The 26160-nt window shown below is 38.3% G+C and overlaps 1 protein-coding gene across 1 annotated transcript in view; it reads right to left on the bottom strand.

Annotated features, from left to right (window-relative positions):
• The window catches only part of LOC140507622 (uncharacterized), a 65876-nt gene that overhangs the window by 23202 nt on the left and 16514 nt on the right, over nucleotides 1-26160 (bottom strand). Inside the window, 8 exon segments of the mRNA XM_072615639.1 lie at nucleotides 10877-11044; nucleotides 12956-13126; nucleotides 13908-14078; nucleotides 16032-16202; nucleotides 17612-17782; nucleotides 19122-19292; nucleotides 20089-20259; nucleotides 24880-25050. Of these exon segments, the coding sequence (XP_072471740.1) occupies nucleotides 10877-11044; nucleotides 12956-13126; nucleotides 13908-14078; nucleotides 16032-16202; nucleotides 17612-17782; nucleotides 19122-19292; nucleotides 20089-20259; nucleotides 24880-25050 (1365 nt within the window).

Here is a 26160-nt window from a genome sequence, read left to right as displayed (position 1 = left end):
TGTTTCTTAGCCAGTACCAAGTGGTTTTAATAATTGTTGCTTTATAAAACAACTTGAGATTTGGGAGAGCTAGACCACCTTCCATAGCATTCCTTTTCATTAGTTCCCTTGATATTCTGGATCTTTTATTGTTCCAGATTAATTTTGATATTATTTTTTCTAGTTCTAGAAAATAATTATCTGATAGTGTGATTGATATGGCATTGAATAAGTAAATTAATTTAGATAGAATTGTTGTTTTTTTTATATTGGCTCAGTCTACCTACGATGAACTGATGTTTTTCTACTTACTTAGATCTGACTTTATTTAGATTTTTAAAACAATCATTCATCTCATTTAGATTGTCAAATTTATGGGCATACAGCTGCTTGTGATGAAGTTGCTAGGCAGGGTCTACTAATGACAACCTTTTTTATCTCCCCCCAAAACAGATAGCTTCAATTGCATCTTCAAGATGACGAAATGTAAAGGTTTATTTTAGCACAGAAATGACTGCCTGCTGACCAATCTCATGTGTGCAAAAGCCTCCAACCTGGGAAGGACTGAACAAAAGACCTCTGCTGAATGTTAGCCTGTTCCCCCCACCTCCAAGGCTAGCTTCACAGTCTAGAACCTGGAAAAGGAGGCTAAAGGGGCATCTGAAATTATGCCATGATCAACCAGGAGCATCTATTTCCTTTATGAGCCCTATGTCACAAGTATAAGGGAGAGTATCTTAGAATCCATCCAAGGACATGATGAGCAGCCTCCTATCACTAATAGGCTCAAAGTTAGCCATGGGATGAGGCCTATTCTCCTCCCTTCACTTTCCCATGCTTTCCTCACTCAATCAAGAACATGCTTAAAGATTCCAAAAGAGAGGGCAGAGACAAGATGGTGGAGTAGAAAGATGCACATACACTAGCTCTTCCCTCACAGCCCATAAAATACCTATAAAGGAAGACTCTCATCAAATTCTAGACCAGCAGAAGCCACAGAACAATGAAGTGGACATTTGTAGCCCAGGGTGACCTGAAAGGCCAACAGGAAGTCTGTCACATGGGACATGGAGTGGAGCCCAGCCCAGCCTTGGCCACACGATACCAACACCAGGAAGAGCAGGACCGAGCAGGCTTCAGGGACAGAATGTCCAGCAACAGTGCAGATCCCTCAAGCCACAGGGGCCAAAGGTCAGTGAGAGGGTTTTTTTCAACTGACTGAGAAGGGAGCAGGGTACCCCCATAGCTCTGGTCTTAGGTGGCTGTGGCAGAACCAGCAGTGGGTGGGGCTTCCAAGGTAGCAGCAGCTTGCATCCATTGTTGAAGGCCTCATTGTAAAGCTCTGGGGGGATTTGAGCACCCTGTGGTAGCCCTGCCCCCACCTGAGCAGCTGATCTTAATCTAACACTGAATGGTGGCTCTGCCCCCACCTAAATCCCCTAGGGGAATTGAGAAGCTCATCTGAATCTCAGCCCCCAATGCTGGCTTGGCAGAACTGGAGGCAAGGTGGTTGTGGAGAGGAAACTCTACTACTCCTAGATTCTGGACACAAAAGTTTTTTGTTGCTCACAAACCAGTACAGACTTCATTGATCCACCCTGGAGGAACTGAGATCTTACAGATCCCCAGAGTATACCCTACTCTTGACAAAGGAACCAAAAGTCAAGTAACTGGTTGGGAAAATGCCCAAAAAAGGGAGAAAAAATGAGACTATGGAAGGTTACTTTCTTGGTGAACAAATATCTTCTCCCATCCTTTCAGATGAGGAAGAACAATGCATACCATCAGGAAAGACATAAAAGTCAAGGCTTCTGTATCTCAGACATTCAAAATAAATGTCCAATGGTCTCAGGCCATGGAAGACCTCAAAAAGGATTTTGAAAATCAAGCAAGAGAGGTGGAGGAAAAATTGGGAAGAGAAATGAGAGAGATGCAAGAAAAGCATGAAAAGCAAGTTAACAACTTGTTAAAGGTGACTCAAAAAATGCTGAAGAAAATAACACCTTTAAAAAGAGGCTAACTCAATTGGCAAAAGATGTTCAAAAAGCCAATGAGGAGAAGAATGCTTTAAAAAGCAGAATTAGTCAAATGGAAAAGGAGGTTCAAAAGCTCACTGAAGAAAATAGTTCTTTAAAAATTAGAATGGAACAGATGGAGGCTAATGACTTTATGAGAAACCAAGAAATTACAAAACAAAACCAAAGGAATGAAAAAATGGAAGATAATGTGAAATATCTCCTTGGAAAAACAACTGACCTGGAAGATAGATCTAAGAGAGACAATTTAAAAATTATGGGACTGCCTGAAAGCCATGATTAAAAAAAAGCCTAGACATCATCTTTCATGAAATTATCAAGGAAAACTGCCCTGATATTCTAGAACCAGAGGACAAAATAAATATTGAAAGAACATTTTCTTTCTGCTTTTCTCCTGAAAGAGACCCCAAAGAGAAACTCCTAGGAATATTGTGGCCAAATTCCAGAGTTCCCAGGTCAAGGAGAAAATATTGCAAGCAACTAGAAAGAAACAATTCAAGCATTGTGGAAATACAATCAGGATAACAAAGGATCTGGCAGCTTCTACATTAAGGGATCAAAGGGCATTGAATATGATATTTCAGAATCAAAGGAACTAGAACCAAAACCAATAATCACCTACCCAGCAAAACTGAATATAATACGTCAGGGGAAAAATGTTCTTTCAATGAAATAGAGGACTTTCAAACATTCTTGATGAAAAGACCAGAGCTGACAAGATAATTTGACTTTCAAACACAAGAATCAAGAGAAGCATGAAAAGGTAAACAGGAAAGAACAATTATAAGGGACTTACTAAAGTTGAATTGTTTACATTCCTACATGGAAAGACAATATTTGTAACTCATGAAACTTTTTTCAGTATCTGGGTAGTTGGTGGGATTATACACACACACACACACACACACACACACACACACACAGAGACAGAGACAGAGAGAGACAGAGAGACAGGGAGTATAGGGTGAGCTGAATAGGAAGGAATCATATCTAAAAAAATAAAATTAAGGGATGAGAGAGGAATATATTGGGAGGAGAAAGAGAGAAATGAAATGGGGCAAATTATCTCTCATAAAAGAGGCAAGAAAAAGACATTTCACTGGACGGAAAAAGGGGGGAGGTGAAAGGGAAAACATGAAGCTTACTCTCATCACATTTGGCTCAAGGAAGGAATAAAATGCACATTCATTTTGGTATGAAAATCTATCTTACAATACAGGAAGGTGGGGGAGAAGGGGATAAGCTGTGTGGGGGGCATGATGGAAGGAAAGGCAATGGGAGGAGGGAGCAATTAGAAGTCAACACTCTTGGGGAGGGACAAGATCAAAAGAGAGAATAGAAGAAATGGGGGGCAGGATAAGATAGAGGGAAATATATTCAGTCTTACATAACATGACTATTATGGAAGTCATTTGCAAAGCTACGCATATATAGCCTACATTGAATTGCTTGCCCTCTCAGTGGGAATAGGTGGGGAGGGAGGAAGAAAGAGAAGGTAAAACTCAAAGTTTTAGGAACAACTATTGAGTATTGTTCCTGCTTACAACTGAGAAACAAGAAATACAGGTAATGGGGTATAGAAATTTTTCTTGCCCTAGAGGACAAAAGAGAAGATGGGGATAAGGGAAGGGAGGGATGTTAGAAGGGAGGGCAGATTGGTGGTAGGGGTAATTAGAATGCTCGGTGTTTTGGGGTTGGGGATAGGGGAGAGATGGGGAGAAAATTTGTCACTCAAAATTCTCTGGAAATGAATGTTGAAAACTTAAAATAAATTTAAAAAATAATAATAAAAACAAGATTCCAAAAGAGAAAAGTCATGCCACAGTACCATCTACTTCCCTTCCAATCAGTGACTGAGAGCTCTTAAAAGAGGAGCATTTGTAGCACCCCCTTGAGATTGAATCTTTCCTATACAAAAACAGGAAGCTGCTGAAAACAAACCTGGAAATTTTCATGACTCTACCCCCACTGCCTCTCTCCCAGCTCCTTGTCCTTCACAGCACTCTGCAGGAGCTCAGTTATCTGAACAGAATAACCCTGAAACAGTGGGATCAACAGAAAGGGCAAGCAGTATCTTAGTACCTGAGGATAGGAAAATCTCTAAGCAGTGTCCCTCTTGCTGTGGCTGAAGTGGACCAGTGCAGGACCAGAGCTGTCCCAGACAGCTCCACCTCAGCAAATCAGGAGGAGATCTGGAGCCCCAGGGGGGTGGAGCCCACAACTGCCAACACCAGGAACCCAGGTATGCCTCAGCACCCCAGGGGAATCGGGAAGACACAAGGGCAGCCGGTATCACCCATGGCTGAGTTTGCCTATGCTTTAACTCAGCAGAGAAGAGCTGTAGCCAGACCACCCCTCCCCCACACTTAACACAGCTAGTTCCAAGACAACTCTATTGAAACCCAAAAAGACTTCACCTGATCTCTGCTTTCTCACACAAGTCAGTTCAGCACCAGATAAGCTTCAGCATTTTAGCTTCTTGCTGAAAGAACCAGAGGCCAGAACACACAGAGTCTTAAGTTCAAGACACATGAACTGTGGGACAGAGCCCCTCGTGCCCCAGAAGCAGAGATCTACTTTAAAAGTCAGGAAAAGGGTGATTATCATCATCATCATGAGTAAAAAGTAAAGCACAAAAGAGACCAAAGAATCTTTCTGTGGGGACAAGGACCAAAGCACGAATGCCAAAGAGGTCAGCATTGAGACTGTACTCCCATCTGAAACTTCAGAAGAATATTAACCGGTCAGAAGGAGAAAGAGCATTCTTGGATTTAAAAGGCAAATTAGATAAATAGAAGAATAACTGGCCAATGATTTTAAAAATATGAAAAAAATCACAGAAGAATTTGAAAGGAAAATTGGACAAATGGAAAAGGAAGTACAAAAACTAACTGGAGAAAATAACTCTTTAAAAGGAACAATTGAATAGATGGAAAAGGAGATGAAAAAGTAAAGTGAAGAAAACATTTTGATAAAAATTAGAATTGGGCAAGTAAAAGCTATTGACTCTATGAGACATTAAGAATCAGCCAAACGTAATCTAAAGAATGAAAAAATAGGAGGAAATGTAAAATATCTCATTGGAAAACCAACTGATCTGGAAAATAGATCCAGGAGAGAAAATCTAATAATTATCGGTCTACCAGAAAGCCATGATGAAGAAAAGAGTCTAGACAATATCTTCCAAGAAATCATCAAAGAAAACTGCCACGAAGTCCTAGATCTAGAGGGCAAAATATTCATCTAAAGAATCCACCACTCACTTCCTGAAAGGGATGCCAAACTAAAAACACCAAAGAATATTGTTGCCAAATGCCAGAACTATCAAGTGAAGGAGAAAATACTACAGGCAGCCAGAAAGAAACCATTCTAATATCAAGGAGCTTCAGTCAGGATCACACAGGACCTTGCAGCTTCTACCTTAAAAGATCAAAGGAAGTAGAATATGATATTCCAAAAGGCACAGGAGCTGGGACTACAACCAAGGATCAATTACCCAGCAAAGATGAAAATAATATTTCAGACAAGAAGATGGATATTCAATGAATTAAGGGATTTCCAGACCTTCCTATTTAAAAGGCCAGAGCTCAATAGAAAATTTGATCTTAAAACACAAGTCTCAAGGGAGGCATAAAAAGGTAAATAGGAGAAAAATTTGTTATTCAATATGGGCATATTGTTTACATCCCTATAAGGGAAGATGATACTTGTTAATTTTGAGAATTGTATATTTATCATGATATATAAAAGGGATATACCTAGATAGAGGGAGTGGGTATAAAGTAAATGATATGATGATAAAAATGTGATTTAAGGGTACAAAGGGATTATAATAGGACATGTGAAAAGGAAGAGGCAGAAAATGGTAAATTATATCACAGGAAGAGGAGCAAAATTATATTACAATAGAGGGAAAGAGGGGAGGGAGATGAGCATTGTTTGATATTTACTCTCATTGAATTTGGTTCAAGGTGGGAATAGCAAACTCAATTAAGTATATAAATCTAACTAACTCTAGAGGCAGTAGGAGGGCAAGGCGGAAAGAAAAAGGAGGAGAGGCTAAAAGTGAGAGAAGAAATAGTAAGGGTAAAGGGGAGTAAAGGGGAGAGGGGCTAAAAGAAGGAAGGGAAGACTGAGGGAGGCAGTCATCAAAAATTAAAACTCTATTTTGGAGGGAAAGGGAGAAGGGAGAACTAAAAGCACAAATGAGGGGAAAGAGGATGGAGGGAAAGATGCAGGTAATAATCATAACTGTGAATGTGAACGGGATGAACTCTCCCATAAAATGGAGATGGATAGCAGAATGGATTAAAAACCATAATCCAACAATATGTTGTTTACAAGAAACACATTTGAAATGGGGGGGATACATACAGGGTAAAGGTAAAAGGTTGGAGCAGAGTGCACTTTGCTTCATCTGATGTAAAAACAATAGAGGCAGCAATCTTAATCTCAGATAAAGCAGAAATAGATCTAATCAAAAGAGATAAGGAAGGAAATTTTATCCTGCTAAAAGGCACCACAGACAATGAAGCAATATCATGACTAAATAGGTATGCTTCAAGTGGTATAGCATTTCAAATTCTTGGAGGAGAAGTTAAGGGAGTTACAGGAAGAAACGGACATCAAAACTATAGTACTGGGGGACCTCAACCTCCCCCTCTCTGAACTTGACAAATTTAACCTCAAAATAGACAAGAAATAAGTTGAGGAGATGTGTAAAATTCCAAATAAGGTAGATATGATAGAACTCTGGAGAATATTGAATGGGCATAGAAAGGAAAATACATTTTTGAGGCGGTACATGGCACTTATACAAAAATTGACCATGTACTTGGGCATAAAAACCTCACAGTTCAGTGCAGAAGGCAGAGATAGTGAATTCATCCTTCTCAGATCATAATGTAATAAAAATTATATGTAATAAAAGGCCATGGAAAGGTAGACCAAAAATTAAGTGGAAACTAAATCATCTAATACTGAAGCATCAGTGGGTTAAACAACAAATCATAGAAACAATCAACAACTTCATTCAAGGGAATGATGATAATGAAACAACCTACCAAATCTTATGTGAAACTGCAAAAGCAGTTCTTAGGGGAAGTTCTATATCTTTGAATGCTTCCATGAATAATATAGAGAAAGAGGAGATCAATGAATTGGGCATGCAGCTGAAAAAGCTGGAAAAAGACCAAACTGAAAATCCCCAAGTAAATAATAAATTAGAAATACTGAAAATCAAAAGAGAGGTTAATGAAACTGAAATTAAGAAAACTATTGAACTAATAAATAAAACTAACAGTTGGTTGTATGAAAAAACCAATAAAACTGATAAACTTTTGATCAATTTGATCAAAAAAAAAAAAGCAAGAAGAAAACCAAATTACCAATAACAAAAATGAAAAGGGTGAACTTACCTCCAAAGAGGAGAAAATTAAGACAATAATTAGAAATTACTTTGCCAAACTATATGCTCATAAATTTGACACTTTAAATGAGATGGATGATTATTTTTAAAAAAATATAAATTGCCCAGATTAACAGAAGAGGAAGTTGGATGCTTAAATAACCCCATCTCAAAAAAGGAAATTGAATATGCCATCAATGAACTCTCTAGGAAAAGATCTCCACAGCTGGATGGATTTACAAGTGAATTCTATCAAACATTTAAAGAACAGTTAATTCCAATACTGTACAGAGTATTTGAGAAAATTGGGGAAAAAGGAGTCTTCCCAAATTCTTTTTATGATACAAATACCAAGGAAGAGCCAAAAGAGAGAAAGAAAACTGTAGACTAATTTCTCTAATGAATATAGATGCAAAAATTTTAAATAAGATTTTAGCAAAAAGAATACAGCAACTTATCATGAGAATAATACATTATGATCAGGTAGGATTTATACTAGGAATGCGGGGCTTGTTCAATATTAGGAAAACGATTTAGCATTCTTGATCATATCAACAACAAAACTAACAGAAACCACACAATTGTCTCAATAGATGCAAAGATTTTGACAAAATACAACACCCATTCCTATTGAAAACTGGAGAACATAGGAATAAATGGAACTTTCCATAAATTAATAAGTAGTATCTACCTAAAACCTTGAGCAAGCATTACATGCAATGGGGAATAGATAGATGCATTTCCAATAAGATCAGGGGTGAAACAAGGATGCTCATTATCACCATTGTTATTCAATATGGTACTAGAAATATTAGCTGTGGCAGTAAGAGAAGAAAAAGAAATTGAAGTTAGGATAGGCAAAGAAGAAACTATTATTCTTTACAAATGATATGATAATATCCTTAGAGAATCCCAGAGAATCAAGTCAAAAACTATTTGAAATAATAAAAAATGTTGGTAAAGTTGCAGGTTACAAAATAAGCTTACACAAATCTTCATTTCTATATATTATTAAAAAAATCCAACAGCAAGAGATAGACAGAGAAATTCCATTTAAAGATAAGGTAGACACTATAAAATATTTGGGAGTCTACCTGTGAAAACAAACACAGGGACTATATGAACACAATTACAAAATAATTTTCACACAAATGAAGTCAAATATAAGTGGAAAATATCAGCTGCTTGTGGTTAGGCTGAGCCAATATGATAAAAATGACAATTCTCCTTAAATTAATTTACTTATTCAGTGCCATACCAATCAAACTATCAGATAATTATTTTTAAGAGCTAGAAAAAAGTAATATCAGAATTCATCTGAAAGAACAAAAAATTCAGAATATCAAGGGAAGTAATGAAAAGAAATGCTTGGGAAGGTGGCCTAGCTCTACCAGATCTCAAATTGTATTATAAAGTAGCAATTATGAAAATTACTTGGCACTGGCTGAAAAACAGAGGGGTAGATCAGTGGAATAGATTATGTACTCAAAGCATAGTAGTCAATGAATATAGCTATCTACTGTTTGATAAACCTAGTGACCCTAACTTCTGGCATAAGAACTCAGTGTTTGACAAAAATTCCTTGGAAAACTGGATGACAGTGTTGAGGAAACTAGGCATGGAACAATGCCTGATACCATACATAAGAATAAAGCCCAAATGGGTGTATGATCTAGGTATAAAGACTGATACTATAAACAAATTAGTGAAGCAAAGAATAGTGAATTTATGAGATTTATGGAGAAGGGGGAAATTCTTGCCTAAACAAGAGATAGAAAACATTAGGAAGTGCAAAATGGATAATTCTGATTACATTAAATAGAAAAATTTTTGCACAAACAAATGCAATACAACAAAGATTAAGAGCGAAGCAGAAAACTGGGAAAGCATTTTTGTAACTAGTGTCTGTGATAAAAGCTTCATTTCTAAAATATATAGAGAACTGACTCAAATGAACAGGAATACAAGTCATTCCCCACTTGATAAATGGTCAAAGAATATGAACAGACAGTCTTCAGAAGAAGAAATTAAAACTATCTATAGTCATATGAAAAAATGCTGTAAATCAGTATTGATAAGAGATATGCGAATCAAAACAACACTGAGATACATCACATATATCAGATTGGTTAATAAGAAAAAAACAGGATGATGATAAATGTTTGGGAAGATGTGGGAGAGTTGGAACACTAATTCATTGTTGGTGGAGTTGTGAGCTGAACCAACCATTCTGGAGAGTAATTTGGAACTATGCTTCAAGGGATACAAATATTTGCATACCTTTTGACCCAGCAATACCACTTTTAGGACTGTATCCCCAAGAGATCATAAAAATTCGGAAAGGGTCCCACATGTACAAAAATATTTATAGCAGCTCTCTTTGTGGTGGCCAAAAACTGAAAATCAAGGGGATGCCCATCAATTGGGGAATGGCTGAATAAATTGTGGAATATGAATGTAAAGGAATACTATTGTACCATAAGAAATGATGAACAAGAAGACTTCAGAGAGGCCTGGAAAAATTTATATGGAAGTAATGCTGAGTGAAAGGAGCAGAATCAGGAGAGAACTTTGCACACAGCAAAAACTACAGTGTATGAGGAATTAATCTAGTAGACTCAGTACTTCATTGCAATGCAGGAATTCAAAAAATTCACAGTGGTCTCTTAAGGCATAATGACTCCCAAATCCAAAGAAAGAACAATGGAATTTGATTGCAAATTAAACTTATCATTTTCTTTTGTATTATGTTTTGGTTTGATTCATGATTTCACCCATTCATTATAATCCTTCTATGCAACATGACTAAGGAGAAAATATATTTAATAGAAATGTATGTATAAAAACTATATAAAATTTTACGTCATCTCAGGGAAGGAGTGGGGAAAGAGGAGGGAGTGGAAAAAATTTAAGATATATGGAAGTGATTGTAGAACACTGAAAACAAGTAAAACAATTTAATTTAAAATATATATACATATACATATATATACATATACATATATATGTATATATATACATGTATATGTATATATATACATATATATATGTATATATACATATATATATATATATATATATAATATATATATATATATATAACCAGTTCAGTTCAGACATGTTGAGTTTGACAAGCTTACAGGATATCCAGAGACTAGGACTGCTGATGTAGATTTGGGAGCCATGCATATACAAGTGATAATTTTCTATTAGAGAGAAAGGCAATATTCCCTCAGCAAACCAATCGTTTCTCATCACATTACTCCTTAGGGGATAGTGAGAGGGAGAAGGGTATAAGACTATGAACCCTGAACCAGCATTAGGCAGACAGATTTCACTCTCCATTGCCTGTTTTGTGTTGCTCTCATTCTTCCTAATGCGCTCTGGTACCTGATGCCAAGCAGCACATCTACCAAATGTGTATATATATATATATATGTATGTATAAACTCACCTTTTACCTAACTTGTGTGTTTGATGTGCCAAGGAAGAAAACTGAAGTTCCATTTTCCTTTCCTCAAAGGAATTTCCACTCAGATCTAGGTCATTCTGGCTCTTGTTGCTACTGAGAGCAGAGAAGAGATTCTGGCAACATGTAGGGGTAAGTTTACAATACCGCAAACTGTAGGAGAAAAAGTAATCAGAGGGAAAGTGGCCAATTCAATTTTCTGTGATTAATTCACTTGCTGTCTTTCTCTATGCAATGCTACAAACTCATGCACTCTATGATTCCTTTTCACGGTCACTTCCTTTTCAGTGGGGTGAATGCAGTTCCTTTAAAAATGATCAATCTCTTCCAGAGAAAAGCATTTTTTTGCACCTCAAATTATAATATAAGGCAAGAAACATCAACATTTTTCAGTATTAGTTAAAAATATACAAAAGTTGTAGAAGTATTCCCAAAGCATTTAGAATTCCAACAAAGGCAAAAGTCTGAATTAATCAAGCTGATTGCTTTGCTTCAGTGTAAAAATGTCCTTTCCGTGTGCAAGCTATTTCAAACTCTGCTTGTGACAGTATGCCTACAAGAAGAGTGGTGGGACTTCTCTCATCTTAGTATCCCAGGAACGTATGCTATACAAGGAAAAACAGATATCCTGGGGTCATAATTTCCAACTGACACTATTTTGTTAATTGTCTTGTAAATTTATATTTACAACTTATTCAACTAAGAAAATTTCTTTCTCATGGTATAGTTAAACATGTATGGAGACCACAAATCTGAGGGACACAAACATCCTGACTTGTGATTGCCCTGAAATGTATTAAAAGCTGTCCATTCTTTTATGAGACAGTCAGAACCATGTTCATAATATGAATTTACATATCACCCAGCTTGTTTGCCTGTTTAATTAACCAAACTGTCAGGTCAACAAAGGATCCCAATGAACCAGACTGAATAAGAAAGAATCAGAAAGAATTAAACTCAATAAGTAGTCTTCAGTAGACATGAGAACACAAACTACTTGGGAAGAACTGCCTATGTTATCATCAATAAATTTATAAAAATCAAGGTCTCCCAGTGTATCCAGGGCAACTTCCAGCCTTCCTGATGTATACTTCTCACCACTAGACCCAGAAGGCTGTGGAGAAGAAACTGAGGCTGGTGGCTTTGTACAGACTTACTTCACTTAAATACAACTCACTTACTTAGCATCAAATTACCTCCCTGATGTCTTGGTCGTCTTCAAGAACTAAGGATAAGTAAAAAGGTCTGTGAGTAGAAAGAGGAACTTCCCGACTGGGAATACAACTGGAAACTGCCACTTGGGAAAGACAGCTTACCCACATAGGTATCATACTTTTATCTAAGTTTGCTCTGCCCAAAGGAATGTCTACTTTGACCTCTGAAACTTTTTTGTCATAAGGATAAAGTCTTAAACTCAAATCATTCTGTTTCTCATTGACTGACCACCAAGAGGTTCCAGGTCAAATGTCACTTGGTATTTTTGGACCCTGATTGGTTCAGAGTAAATGTTAATAGCAATTGCTTCTGTTTTGGCTAGAAATTCAGAGGGTCTTCTCCTCCCAGCTTGATTTTTTTTTGACTATGTAAAGAGGCTGTTCTTTGACTCATTTATTACTTATCCTCAGTCAATGAATGTTCATTGCCACAATCAAACTGAGACCTCTTAAAGGCCTTACCTTGAAAAGGCCAGAGGTATCCCATGTCATTCAGGGCCACCTCCAAGGGTACTGATCTATATCTTTCTCCTGGAACCAGATGGGTCTGGAGGAGAAAGTGAGGCTGGTGACTTTGCACAGCCCTCCCTCACTTAAATCCAATTCACTTACAAGTCAAGTCTTCAGCTCCCTGTATATAGTCCTCTTCAAGAAGGAAGGGCAAACAACAATAACAGCTCCTTAGGGGATAGTGAGAGGGAGAATGGTGTAACACTATGAAGCCTGAACCTGGATTAGACTGAAAGTTGCCAACTCTCCATTCCCCAGTTTGTGTTGCTCTCTCTTCCTGATGCTCTCCTACCCCTGATGGCAAGCAGAACATCAACCAAGGAAACATGCATGAACTCACCTTAGTTTCTCTAACTTGCAGTTTTGATTTTCTAAGACCTTACACAGAAGTTTGATTTCTCCTTCTTCAAAGGAGTTTCCACTCAGATCTAGGTTTTTCAGGCTCTCATTCCTATTGAGAGCAGAGAAGACATTCTGGGAACATGTAGGGGTAAGTTCACAATACTGCAAACTGTAGGAGAAAACAAAATCAGAAGAGAAGTGGTCAATTAAATTTTCTGTGATTAATTCATTCCCTGTCTTTCTCCAAGTAATGATAAAAACACATTCACTTTATGATCACTATCCCTTGCAATCTCCTTTAAGCGAAATGAATGCAAGTTCTTTAAAAATGGTCAGTCTCTTCCAGAGAACAGCATTTTTAGACTTCAATTTATACTACAGGGCAATAATCATCAAAACTTTTTAGTACAAATACAAAAAAATATAAAACTATATCAAAGACCATATTAAATTACAAAGAATCAGAAACAACCACACTCAATAAGTAGTCTTCATTATACAGGAGAATGCAAATTACTCATGGAAGAATTCCCCACATTAATTATGAATAGATTCATAAAGGCTAGGGAATCCCACTGTATCCAGTGGGATTCTGATATATATATCTAGTTATTCTGATATACATCTTTCCACTGCACCCAGAAATCTCTGGAGGAGAAACAGGCTGGTACCTTTACATAGCCCTGCCTCACTTAAATCCAATTCACTTAGAAGTCAAGTCTTCAGCTCCCTGTATCGTAGTCCTCTTCAAGAAGGAAGAGCAAACAACAATAACAGCTCCTTAGGGGATAGTGAGAGGGAGAATGGTGTAACACTATGAAGCCTGAACCTGGAATAGACTGATAGTTGCCAACTCTCCATTCCCCAGTTTGTGTTGCTCTCTCTTCCTGATGCTCTCCTACCCCTGATGGCAAGCAGAACATCAACCAAGGAAACATGCATGAACTCACCTTAGTTTCTCTAACTTGCAGTTTTGATTTTCTAAGACCTTACACAGAAGTTTGATTTCTCCTTCTTCAAAGGAGTTTCCACTCAGATCTAGGTTTTTCAGGCTCTCATTCCTACTGAGAGCAGAGAAGACATTCTGGGAACATATAGGGGTAAGTTCACAATACTGCAAACTGTAGGAGAAAACAAAATCAGAAGAGAAGTGGTCAATTAAATTTTCTGTGATTAATTCATTCCCTGTCTTTCTCCAAGTAATGATAAAAACACATTCACTTTACGATCACTATCCCTTGTATTCTCCTTTTCAGCGAAACGATTTCAAGTTCTTTAAAAATGGTCAGTCTCTTCCAGAAACCAGCATTTTTAGACTTCAATTTATACTACAGGGCAATAATCATCAAAACTTTTTAGTACAAATACAAAAAAAATATAAAACTATACCAAAGACCATATTAAATTACAACGTATCAGAAACAACCACATTCAATAAGTAGTCTTCAATATACAGGAGAATGCAAATTACTCATGGAAGAATTCCCTACATTAATTATGAATAGATTCATAAAGGCTAGGGAATCCCACTGTATCCAGTGGGATTCTGATATATATCCAGTTATTCTGATATACATCTTTCCACTGCACCCAGAAATCTCTGGAGGAGAAACAGGCTGGTACCTTTACACAGCCCTGCCTCACTTAAATCCAGTTCACTTGCATAACATGAAAGTACCTCCCTGATTTCATGGTCTGCTTCAAGAACTGTTGTTGTGTCCATCCTTTGTGGCTGAAGATCATGCCATCAGAGCAATGGTGATATGACTTGCACTTGACTTTGTTTTGAATGAGGGAAGGCTGCACAATTTCACCAGCCTCACATCTCCTGCAGAGTCATCTGAATCCAGTGACCAGTTATTCATCAGGGTGACTGGAGATGACCAAGGACGTTGGCCTCTTCAGGTTTTGGCTATTCAGGTACTCACTTAGGGTGAGGTAATGCCCATTCAGTGAATAGGCCAGTTTGAGAAGTAACCAGGTGATGGCTCATGTAATGAGGCAAAGAAAAAATGACATCAGGGTGGGAGAGAAACAGAAACAGTTAGTCTTGATAATCATTCTTAAGCCAGGAGGATCCAGAAGAGCCCTTAGGCAGGAGCCTAGAATTGTCCAATGTAGGACATTCAGAGTGCAACAGGTTTGGGGAGGGGAGAGGAGGAGAGGAGAGGATGGAAGGGGAGGAGAGGGGAGAAGAAGGACAGGAGAGGAGAGGAAGAGGAGAAGAGAAGAGAGGAGAGGAGAGGACAGGAGAGGAGAGGAGAGCAGAGGAAAGGAGATACCCCATTGAGGATCCAAATGGAAGTGATCACTTGGGCAGCACAGATTGCCCATGAAGCATATAGTACCCTTACCTGAGGGTACTAAGTCCAAAGGAATGTAAATTTGCACCTTTGAAATATTTTTTTCTTCTTATGCACTAAGCCTTAAACTCATCTGACTGGCTCTCACTGACTGGCTAATAGGTCCCAGGTCATGCCTCACTTGGTCATTATTTGCGCCCTGAGTGACACATAGCAAATGATAATAGCAATTGTTTATATTTTGGTCAGAAATCCAGAGGGTCTTCCCTTCCCAGCTGGTTTTTTTGTTTATAACTAGGTAAAAAGGCTCTTCTCTGTCTCATTTATAACCTACCCTTAATCAATGAATGGGCATTGCCAAAATCAAATAAGACCTGTGAAAGATCTGAGCTTAAAAAGGCCAAAGTCTCCCATGGCAACCAAGGCCATCTCCAGTTGTACTGACCTACATCTCCCTACTGGACCCAGATGTCTCTGGAGGGGAAAGTGAGGCTGGTGACTTTGCACAGTCGTCTCTCACTTAAATCCAATTCACTTGCAAGTCATGTCCTCAGCTCCCTGATGCCATGTTCCTACTCAAGAAAGAAAGACAAACAACAACTCCTTAGGACATAGGGAAAGACAGAATGATGTAATCTTATGATCCTGGAACCTGGATTTGGCAGACAGTTTCCATTCTCCATTGCTTGGTTTGTGTTGCTCTCTCTTCTTCATGCACTTTTCTCCCTGATACCAAGTACACCATCAACCAAGGGAAACGTGGAAACTCACCTTAGTTTCTCTAACTTGCAGTTTTGATTTTCCAAGATCTTACACAGAAATGTGATTTCCCCTTCCTTAAAGAAATTTTGACTGAGATCTAAGTCTGTCAGGCTCTCATTGCTCCTGAGAGCACAGAAGAGATTCTTGGAAAATGTAGGGGTAAGATGACACACAGCCAAACTGTAGGAGAAAACATAATCAGAGGGAAAGTGGTCAATTCAGTTTTAGGTGATTAATTTACTTTCTGTTTTTCTCTGAGCAATGATAAAAACATATCTACTTTGTGATTACCATCTGTTGTCATCTTCTTTTCAGTGTAATGAATGCAGTTTCTTTTAAAATGGTCAGTGTTTTCAAGAGAACAGTATTTTTAGACCTCAAGTTACAGTATAAGCCAAGAATCATCAAACCTTTTAGTACAAGTTAAGAAATATATAAAAGTATACCAATAGACCAGATTAAATAAGAAAGAATCCAAGATAGCTAAGCTCACTAAGTAGCCTTCAATAGACATGAAAATACAAATTACTGATGGAAAAACACCCTATATTAATAATGAATAAATTTATAATGTCAAAATTCCCCACTATATCTAGGGCAACCTCTAGGCATTCTGACCTATATCTCACCATTGCAGTCAGAAGGTTCTGGAGGAGAAAATGAGGCTGGTAACTCTGCATAGCCCTGCTACACTTAAATCCAATTCACTTGCCTAGCATCAAATTGTGTCCCTGATGTCATGGTCCTCTTCAAGAACTAAGGACAAGCAGAAAGATCTGTGAGTAGAGAGAGGAGCTACCCAATTGGGGACCCAACTGGAACTGGCCACATGGGAAACAGATTGGCTATTTAGGGTATCATACCCTTTCCTGAGGGTGCTCAGTCCAAAGGAATGTAAACTATTATCTCTGGAATATTTTGTTTTTCTTAAGGACCAAGCCTTAAATTCAAATCACTCTGGCTCTTATAGATAGCGTAACAATAGGTGCCAGGGCAAATCTCATTTTTTCATCGTTTGGGCCCTGATTGGCTCAGAACAAATATTAATAGCAATTGTTTCTGTTTTGGCCAGAAGCCCAGAGGGTTTTCCCCTTTATAATTGATGTTTTTGACTATGTACAAAGACCCTTCTCTGTCTCATTTATAACCCATCCTTAATCAATGAATGGGCATTACCACAATCAAATGAGATCTGTGAAAGAACTTAACTTAAAAAGGTCAAAGTCTCCCATGGCTTCCAGGCCCACTGCCAGTTGTACTGACCTATATTTCACTACAGGACCCAGATGGGTATGGAGGGGAAAATAAGGCTAGTGATTTTGAACAGCCCTCTCTCACTTAAATCCGATTCACTTGCATGTCATGGTTTCAACTCCCTGATGTCATGGTCTTTTTCAAGAAGGATGGACATACAACAACAACTCCTTAGGACATAGTGAGAGAAAGAATGGTATAATAGTTTGATTTCAGAAATTCAGTTAGACAGTTTCCCCTCTCCATTCCCTCTTTTGTGTTGTTCTCTCTTCCTAATAAACTTCTGTCTCTGATGCCAAGCAAAACATCAACCAAAGGAATATGTAGGAATTCACCTTAGTTTCTTTAACTTGCATTTTTGATTTTCCAAGGTCTTACACAGAAGATTTATTTCCCTTTCATCAAAGGAATTTTTACTCAGATCTAGCTCTTTCAGGCTGGAATTGTTACTGAGAGAAGAGAAGAGGTTCTGGGAACTTGCAGGGGTAAGATGACACCACTCCAAACTGCAGGACAAAATATAACAAGAGGGATATTGGTCAATTCAATTTTCTGTGATTAATTCATTTCTTTCTTTCCCTGATCAGTGCTAAAAATATATGGACTTTATAATCACTATTCCTTGGCATCTCCTTTTAATTGGAATGAATGCAAATTCTTTAAAAATAGTCAGTCTCTTCCAAAGAATAGAAATTTCAGACCTCAAATTATAATATAAGGCAAGAATCACCAAAAAATTTTAGTACCAGTTAAAAAAAATCTAAAAGCATACCAATAGCCCAGATTAAATTAGGAAGAAACAGAAACAACTAAACTCAACAAGTAATCTTCAATAGACATGAGAACATAAATTACCCATGGAAGAACTCCCTACATTAAGTAGCAACAATTGATAAATCCAAGATTTCCTCCTGTATCCAGTTTCACCTCTAGTCATTGTGATCTATATCTCACCAGTGGACCCAGAGGACTCTGGAGGAGACGCTGAAGTTGATGATTCGATGTCACTCTTCAAGAACTAAGGACAAGCAAAACCTCTGTTGGTGGAAAGAGAAGCTGCCTCACTGGGGACTCAACTGGAACTGGCCACTTGGGCATCACAGATGGTCCATATAGGCTATCACAGCCTTCCCTGAGCATGCTTTGCCCAAAGGAATGTAAACTTTGATCTCTGAGAATTGTTTTTTTCTTAAGGACCAAGCCTTAAACTCAAATCACTCTGGCTCTCATTGACTGGCCCATAATAAGCCCCAGGTCAAGCCTCTTTTGGTCATTGTTTGGGCCCTGACTGGCTCAGGGAAAATGTTAATAGCGATTGTTTCTGTTTTGGCCAGAAGCCCATAGGGTCCTCCCCTCCATGACTGATTTTTTCTGACCATGTAAAAAGGCCCTTCTCTGCCTCATTTATAACCTATCCTTAATCAATGCATGAGCAATCAAACGGGACCTGTGAAAGAACTGAGCTTAAAAAGGCCAAGGTCTCCCATGGCATCCAGGGACACATCCAGGTGTTTTGACCTGTGTCTTGCTACTGGATCCAGATGGCTGTGGAGGAAAAAGTCACTCTGGTGACTTTGCACAGCCCTCCCTCACTTAAATCCAGTTCATTTGCAAGTCATGTCTTCAGCTCCCTGATGTCATGGTCCTCTTCAAGAAGTAAGGACAAACAAAACCAACTTAGGGAATAGTGAGAGGGAGAATGATATAAGACTATGATCCTGGATCCTTGATTAGGGAGATAGTTTCCACTTCCCATTCCCTGTACTGTGTTGTTCTCTCTTCCTGATACATTCTTGTCCCTGATGCCAAGCAGAACATCAGCCAAGGGAACATATGGGAACTCACCTTAGTTTCTCTAACTTGCAATTTTGATTTTCCAGGGCCTTACACAGAAGTTTCATTGACCCCTCCTCAATAAAATTCTGACTCAGATCTAGGTATTTCAGGCTCTCATTGTGAGTGAAAGCAGACAAGAGCTTCTGGGAACATGCAGGGGCAAGTTTACAAGACTGTGCACTGTAGGAGGAAACAGAGTCAGAGGGAAAGTGGTCAATTCAATCTTCTATGATTGATTCTCTTCCTATTTTTCTCTGAGCAATGGTAAAAACACATCTACTTTCAGATCACCACCACCTGTCATCTCCTTTTCCACATCAACTTTAGGATCACCATCACTTGTCATCTCCTTTTCAGTGGAATGAATATAATTTCTTGAAAGATGGTCAATCTCTTCATGAGAAAAACATTTTTGAACGTTACACCATAGTATAAGGCCAGAGGCATCAAAATTTTTGGTACCAGTTCAAAAAATATAAAAGTATACCAATAGACCAGATTAAATAAGAAAGAATCAGAAACAACTAAAATCAATAAGTAGCCTTCAATAGATATGAGAATATAAATTACTCATGGAAGAACTCCCTATACTAATTATTAATAAATTCATAATGGGCAAGGTGTCCCACTGTACTCAGAGCTAAGTCCAGTCATCATGATCTATACTTTATCCCTGGATCCAAATGCCTCTTCAGGAAAAAGTGAGGCTAGTGACTTTGCACAATGCTTCCTCACTTCAATCCAATTCATTTGCATGTCATGGATTCATCTCGTGGTCCTCTTCAAGAAGGAAGGACAAACGACAACTTCTTAGGACATAGTGAGAGATAGAATTGTATAATACTATGTCTTGGAACCTCGATTAGGCAGGTAATTTTCACTCTCCATTCCCTGGTTTGTGTTCCTCTCTCTTCCTATTGTGCTTCATCCCTTCTGCCAAGTAGAACATCAAAGAAGGGAACATGTGGGAACTTACCTTAGTTTCTCTAACTTGCAATTTTGATTTTCCAAGGCCTTACACAGATATTTTATTCCCCCCTCCTCAAAGTAATGTTGACTCAGATCCAGGTCTTTCAGGCTCTCATTTCTACTGAGAGAAGAGAAAAGATTCTGGGAACACATAGGGGTCAAACTACACCATGCCAAACTGCAGAAGAAAACATAAGAAGAGGGAAAGTTGTCAATTGGATTTTCTGTGATTAATTCACTTCCTGTCCTTTCTGGAAAATGCTAAAAAACCAGATTCCCTTTAGGATCACCATTCCTTGTTATCTCCTTTTCGGTGGAAAGAATGTGTTTCTTAAATGGTAAGTCTCTTTGTAGAGAACAGCAGTTTTGGACCACAAATCACAGTACTAAACAAAACTATTGAGTACTAGTTTAAAAAATGGAAAAGTTTACCAATGGGTCAGATTAAATAAGGAAGAATCAGAAACAGCAAAATTCACTGCTTAGTCTATGACCAACATATATTATATATATGTGTATACATATACATACACACACACACACACACACACACACACACACACACACACACACATATATATATATATATATATATATATATATATATATATATATATATATATATATATATATATATATATATATATATATATATATATATACATATATAACTTAAGGAAGATCTCCTTGTGGGAAAAAATATTGCCTGAAAAACTGGAAAATATTTTGATAGAAATTAGGTTTAGACCAACCTCTACAACATATACCATAATTACATGTGGCATGAATATTGAAGATCACAAGCAAAAGAGAGAGAAAGTGTGTGTGGGAGGGTGGAAGACTGAGAAAGAGAGAGAGAGAGAGAGAAAGAGAGAGAGAGAGAGAGAGAGAGAGAGAGAGAGAGAGAGAGATAAAGAGAGAGAGAGAGAGAGAAAGAGAGAGAGAGAGAGAGAGAGAGAGAGAGAGAGAGAGAGAGAGAGAACAGAATCAGATCAGAAACCTTAGACAGCTATGGGAAGTGGAGAATTCTTAGATAGTGGCTACAACAAAAGATAAATTAGCTCAAATTTATTTCATGAAACTGAAAAGTTTTCAATTCTTATGTTTTAAAGCAAAAATCTGGTGCCACAGTGCCATTTATTTTCCTTCCAATCACTGCCCAAAAGCTGCTAAAAGAGAAGAAGCATTTGAAGCGCAAACTAAAGATGGAATCTTTCCTGTATAAAAATAGACAGATGCTGGACACCAATCTGGAAATTTGAATGACTTCATCCCCACTGCCTCCCTCCCAGCTCCTTGTCTTTCTCCTTCCCCACTCTACGGGACCTGACTTACTGGAAGGAAATATCTTTTAGTTAATCTCAGTTTGACATAGAAATTTGTGCACAAGTTTTGTCCTTTCCTTTTACTGGCATAAATGAAGATATAGCATCATCTATCCAGGGATCTGTTTGCTGACAAACTGAACTTTAATAGCATTAATTCAATCTGGCATGCCTTTCATGGGGTATACACATAAATGGTGGACAAGTACACCACCTTAGCTTTACACACAGGAACAAGGAAATGCCAAGTCCGTAAGTGCCTGGTTTTGGACTCTGTTCCAAAATTCTGTGTCTCCACACAAAGAAAAGCTACTTTGAGAATATGGGAAGGAAACTCATTTAAAGCTGAAAAATGAACACTGTGCTTCTCATAAGATTTGTAGTTCTACCTGTCTGCAAATACCTAGTAAAGACCTCAAGATACAAAAAAATTCTCCGTGCCCCAAAACAGTGCTTAATGCAGAAAACTTCACTCCGGGTTTCATTCCACTTGGAAATATCTCCTTTGATTTCTGTGTGAATATGGAGGCTATGTTTGAAGCATTTCCCAGAGAAAGACAGAATGCTAAAAACACATCTACTGTTAACTTGTGCCTATGTTGCAAATTCAGCATCTTGAGTCACAAACACTCTTGGAAATTAGTATTAGAAATCCATGATTTTTTCTAATCTCTTTTGGTTTCTCCCTCAACCCACTGCAGTAATTGTGACTTGATTTCCATTGACCTTCTACATCTATACTTCCTCTCCAGCTCACTTGTTGTCTCTTTTGTCCTTTCCTCTCCTCTCCTTCCCCTTGAATGGATTAGAGAGGGGAAAAACTGAAAGTATGGAAATCAGTTAGGAGTCTTACTACAGTGAAAGTGAAATGGTATGAGGATATGAAGTAGAAGACTAGTTGTTTGCACAGAGATTTAAAAAAAGGGATTTCTTTTTTTGGAAAGAAATTACAAAATTTGACAATGGTTTATGTGTATGCAGTGCAGGAAACAGGGATGGTAGTGAAGTTGGAAACTTGAGTGAGTGGAAGGATGGTATCTTCAATAGAAATAGGGAAGTTTGGAAGAGATACGGGTTTTCTTGAAAAGATAACCAGTTCAGTTCAGACACATTGAGTCTGACAAGATTACAAGATATACAGAGATGAGGACTGATAATACAGATTTGGAAGCCATGCACATAGCTGTGATAATTCGCTGTTAGAGAAAGGCAATATTCCCTTAGTAAACCAATCTTTCCCCTTCACATTACTCATTTGGGGTGAGTGAGAGGGAGAAGGATATAAGACTGTGAACTTTGAAGCTGGATTAGGCAGTCAGTTTCCACTGTCTATTGTCTGTCTCTCTGGTCCCTGATGCCAAGCAGAACATCTACCAAATGTACATATATATAAACTCAACTTCTATCTAACTTGTGTGTTCGATGTGGCAAGGAAGAAAACTAAAGTTTCATTTTCCTTTCCTCAAAGGCATTTCCACTCAGATCTAGGTCTCTCAGGCTCTCATTGGTACTGAGAGCAGAGAAGAGATTCTGGGAACATGTACGGGTAAGTTTATAATACTGCAAACTGTAGGAGAAAAAGTAATCAGAGGGAAAGTGCCAATTCAATTTTCCGTGATTAATTCACTTCCTGTCCTTCTCTAAGCAATGCTACAAACTCATGTACTGTATGATTTCCTTTCACGGTCACCTCCTTTTCAGTGGGGTGAATGCAGTTCCTTTAAAAATGGTCAATCTCTTCCAGAGAAAAGCATTTTTTTGCACCTCAAATTATACTATAAGGCAAGAAACATCAACATTTTTTAGTACTAGTTAAAAATATATGAAAGTTGTAGAAGTATTCCCAAAGCATTTAGAATTCCAATAAAGGCAAAAGTGAATTAATCAAGGTGACTGCTTTGCTTCAGTGTAAAAATGTCCTTTCCTTGTGTAAGCTATTTCAAAATCTGTTTGTGACAGTATGCCTAGAAGAGGAGTGGTGGGACTTCTCTCATCTTAGTATCCCAGGATCACATATTATACAAGGAAAAACAGATATCCTGGGATCATAACTTCTAAGTGACACTACTTTTTCAATTGTGTTGTCAACTTATATTTACAACTTATTCAACTAAGAAAATTTCTTTCTCATGGTATAGTTAAACACATATGGAGACCATGAATCTGAGGGACACAAACATCCTGACTTGTGATTGCCCTGAAATGTATTTAAAATTGTCCATTCCTCTATGAGACAGTCAGAACCATGTTCATAATTTGAATGAACATATCACTTAGCCTGTTTGCCTGTTTAATTAACCAAACTGTCAGGTCAACAAAGGATCCCAATGAACCAGATTGAATAAGAAAGAATCAGAAAGAATTAAACTCAATAAGTAGTCTTCAGTAGACATGAGAACACAAATTACTTGGGAAGAACTGCCTATGTTATCAATAAATTCATAAAGGCCAAATTCTCCCATCATATGCAGGACCACTTGCAGCCTTCCTGATGTATATCTCACCACTAGACCCAGAAGGCTGTGGAGAAGGAACTGAGGCTGGTAGCTTTGTACAGACCTACCTCACTTAAATACAACTCACTTACTTAGCAACAAATACCTCCCTGATGTCTTGGTTCTCTTCAAAAACTAAGGATAAGTAAAAAGGTCTGTGAGTAGAAAGAGGAACTGCCCGACTGGGAATACAACTGGAAACTGCCACTTGGGAAAGACAGCTTACCCACGTAGGTATCATACTTTTATCTAAGTTTGCTCTGCCCAAAGGAATGTCTACTTTGACCTCTGAAACTTTTTTGTCATAAGGATAAAGTCTTAAACTCAAATCATTCTGTTTCTCATTGACTGACCACCAAGAGGTTCCAGGTCAAATGTCACTTGGTATTTTTGGACCGTGATTGGCTCAGAGTAAATGTTAATAGCAATTGCTTCTGTTTTGGCTAGAAATTCAGAGGGTATTCCCCTCCCAGTTTGATTTTTATTTTTTGACTCTGTAAAGAGGCTGTTCTTTGACTCATTTATTACTTATCCTCAGTCAATGAATGTTCATTGCCACAATCAAACTGAGACCTCTTAAAGGCCTTACCTTGAAAAGACCACACGTATCCCATGTCATTCAGGGCCACCTCCAAGGGTCCTGACCTATATCTTTCTCCTGGAACCAGATGGGTCTGGAGGAGAAAGTGAGGCTGGTGACTTTGCACAGCCCTCCCTCACTTAAATTCAGTTCATTTGCAAGTCATGTCTTCAGCTCCCTGACATCATAGTCCTCTTCAAGAAGGAAGAGCAAACAACAATAACAGATCCTTAGAGGATAGTGAGAGGGAGAATGGTGCAACACTATGAAGCCTGAACCTGGATTTGACTGATAGTTGCCAACTCTCCATTCCCAGTTTATGTTGCTTTCTCTTCCTGATGCTCTCCTACCCCTGATGGCAAGCAGAACATCAACCAAGGAAACATGCATGAACTCACCTTAGTTTCTCTAACTTGCAGTTTTGATTTTCTAAGACCTTACACAGAAGTTTGATTTCTCCTTCTTCAAAGGAGTTTCCACTCAGATCTAGGTTTTTCAGGCTCTCATTCCTACTGAGAGCAGAGAAAACATTCTGGGAACATGTAGGGGTAAGTTTACAATAGCGCAAACTGTAGGAGAAAACAAAATCAGAAGAGAAGTGGTCAATTAAATTTTCTGTGATTAATTCATTCCCTGTCTTTCTCTGAGTAATGCTAAAAACACATTCACTTTATGATCACTACCCCTTGGAATCTCCTTTTCAGTGGAATGAATGAAAGTTCGCTAAAAATGGTCAGTCTCTTCCAGAGAACAGCATTTTTAGACTTCAATTTATACTACAGGGCAATAATCATCAAAACTTTTTAGTACAAATACAAAAAAATATAAAACTATATCAAAGACCATATTAAATTACAAAGAATCAGAAACAACCACATTCAATAAATAGTCTTCAATATACAGGAGAATGCAAATTGCTCATGGAAGAATTCCCCACATTAATTATGAATAGATTCATAAAGGATAGGGAATTCCACTGTATCCAGTCGGATTCTGATATATATCTAGATATTCTGATATACATCTTTTCACTGCACCCAGAAATCTCTGGAGGAGAAACGGGCTGGTACCTTTACACAGCCCTGCCTCACTTAAATCTAGTTCACTTGCATAACATGGTCTGCTTCAAGAACTGTTGTTGTGTCCATCCTTTGTGGCTGAAGATCATGCCATCAGAGCAATGGTGATATGACTTGCACTTGACTTTGTTTTGAATGAGGGAAGGCTGCACAATTTCACCAGCCTCACATTTCCGGCAGAGTCATCTGAATCCAGTGACCAGATATTCATCAGGATGACTGGAGATGACCCAGGACCTTGGCCTCTTTAGGCCTTGGCTATTCAGGTACTCACTTAGGGTGATTCATTCAGTGAATAGGCCTGTTTGAGAAGAAATCAGGTGATGGCTCCTTTAATGTGGCAAAGAAAAATAATGATATAAGGGTGGGAGAGAAACAGAAACAGTTACTATGGATAATCATTCTTAAGCCAGGAGGGTCCAGAAGAGCCCTTAGGCAGGGGCCAAGTATTGTCCCATGTAGGAGCTTCAGAGTGCAGCAGGTTTGGGGAGGGGAGGGGAGGAGAAGGGAGAGGAGGGGAGAAAAGGAGGAGAGAGGATGGGAGGGGAGGAGACAGGAAGGGAGGAGAGGGGAAGGGAGGACAGGGGAGGGGAGGACAGG

This window comes from Notamacropus eugenii, chromosome 5 (genome assembly GCF_028372415.1).
Source record: "Notamacropus eugenii isolate mMacEug1 chromosome 5, mMacEug1.pri_v2, whole genome shotgun sequence".
Taxonomy (NCBI): domain Eukaryota; kingdom Metazoa; phylum Chordata; class Mammalia; order Diprotodontia; family Macropodidae; genus Notamacropus; species Notamacropus eugenii.
Note: the sequence above shows the minus strand (reverse complement) of the source record. Positions and strands in the feature narration are given on the sequence as shown.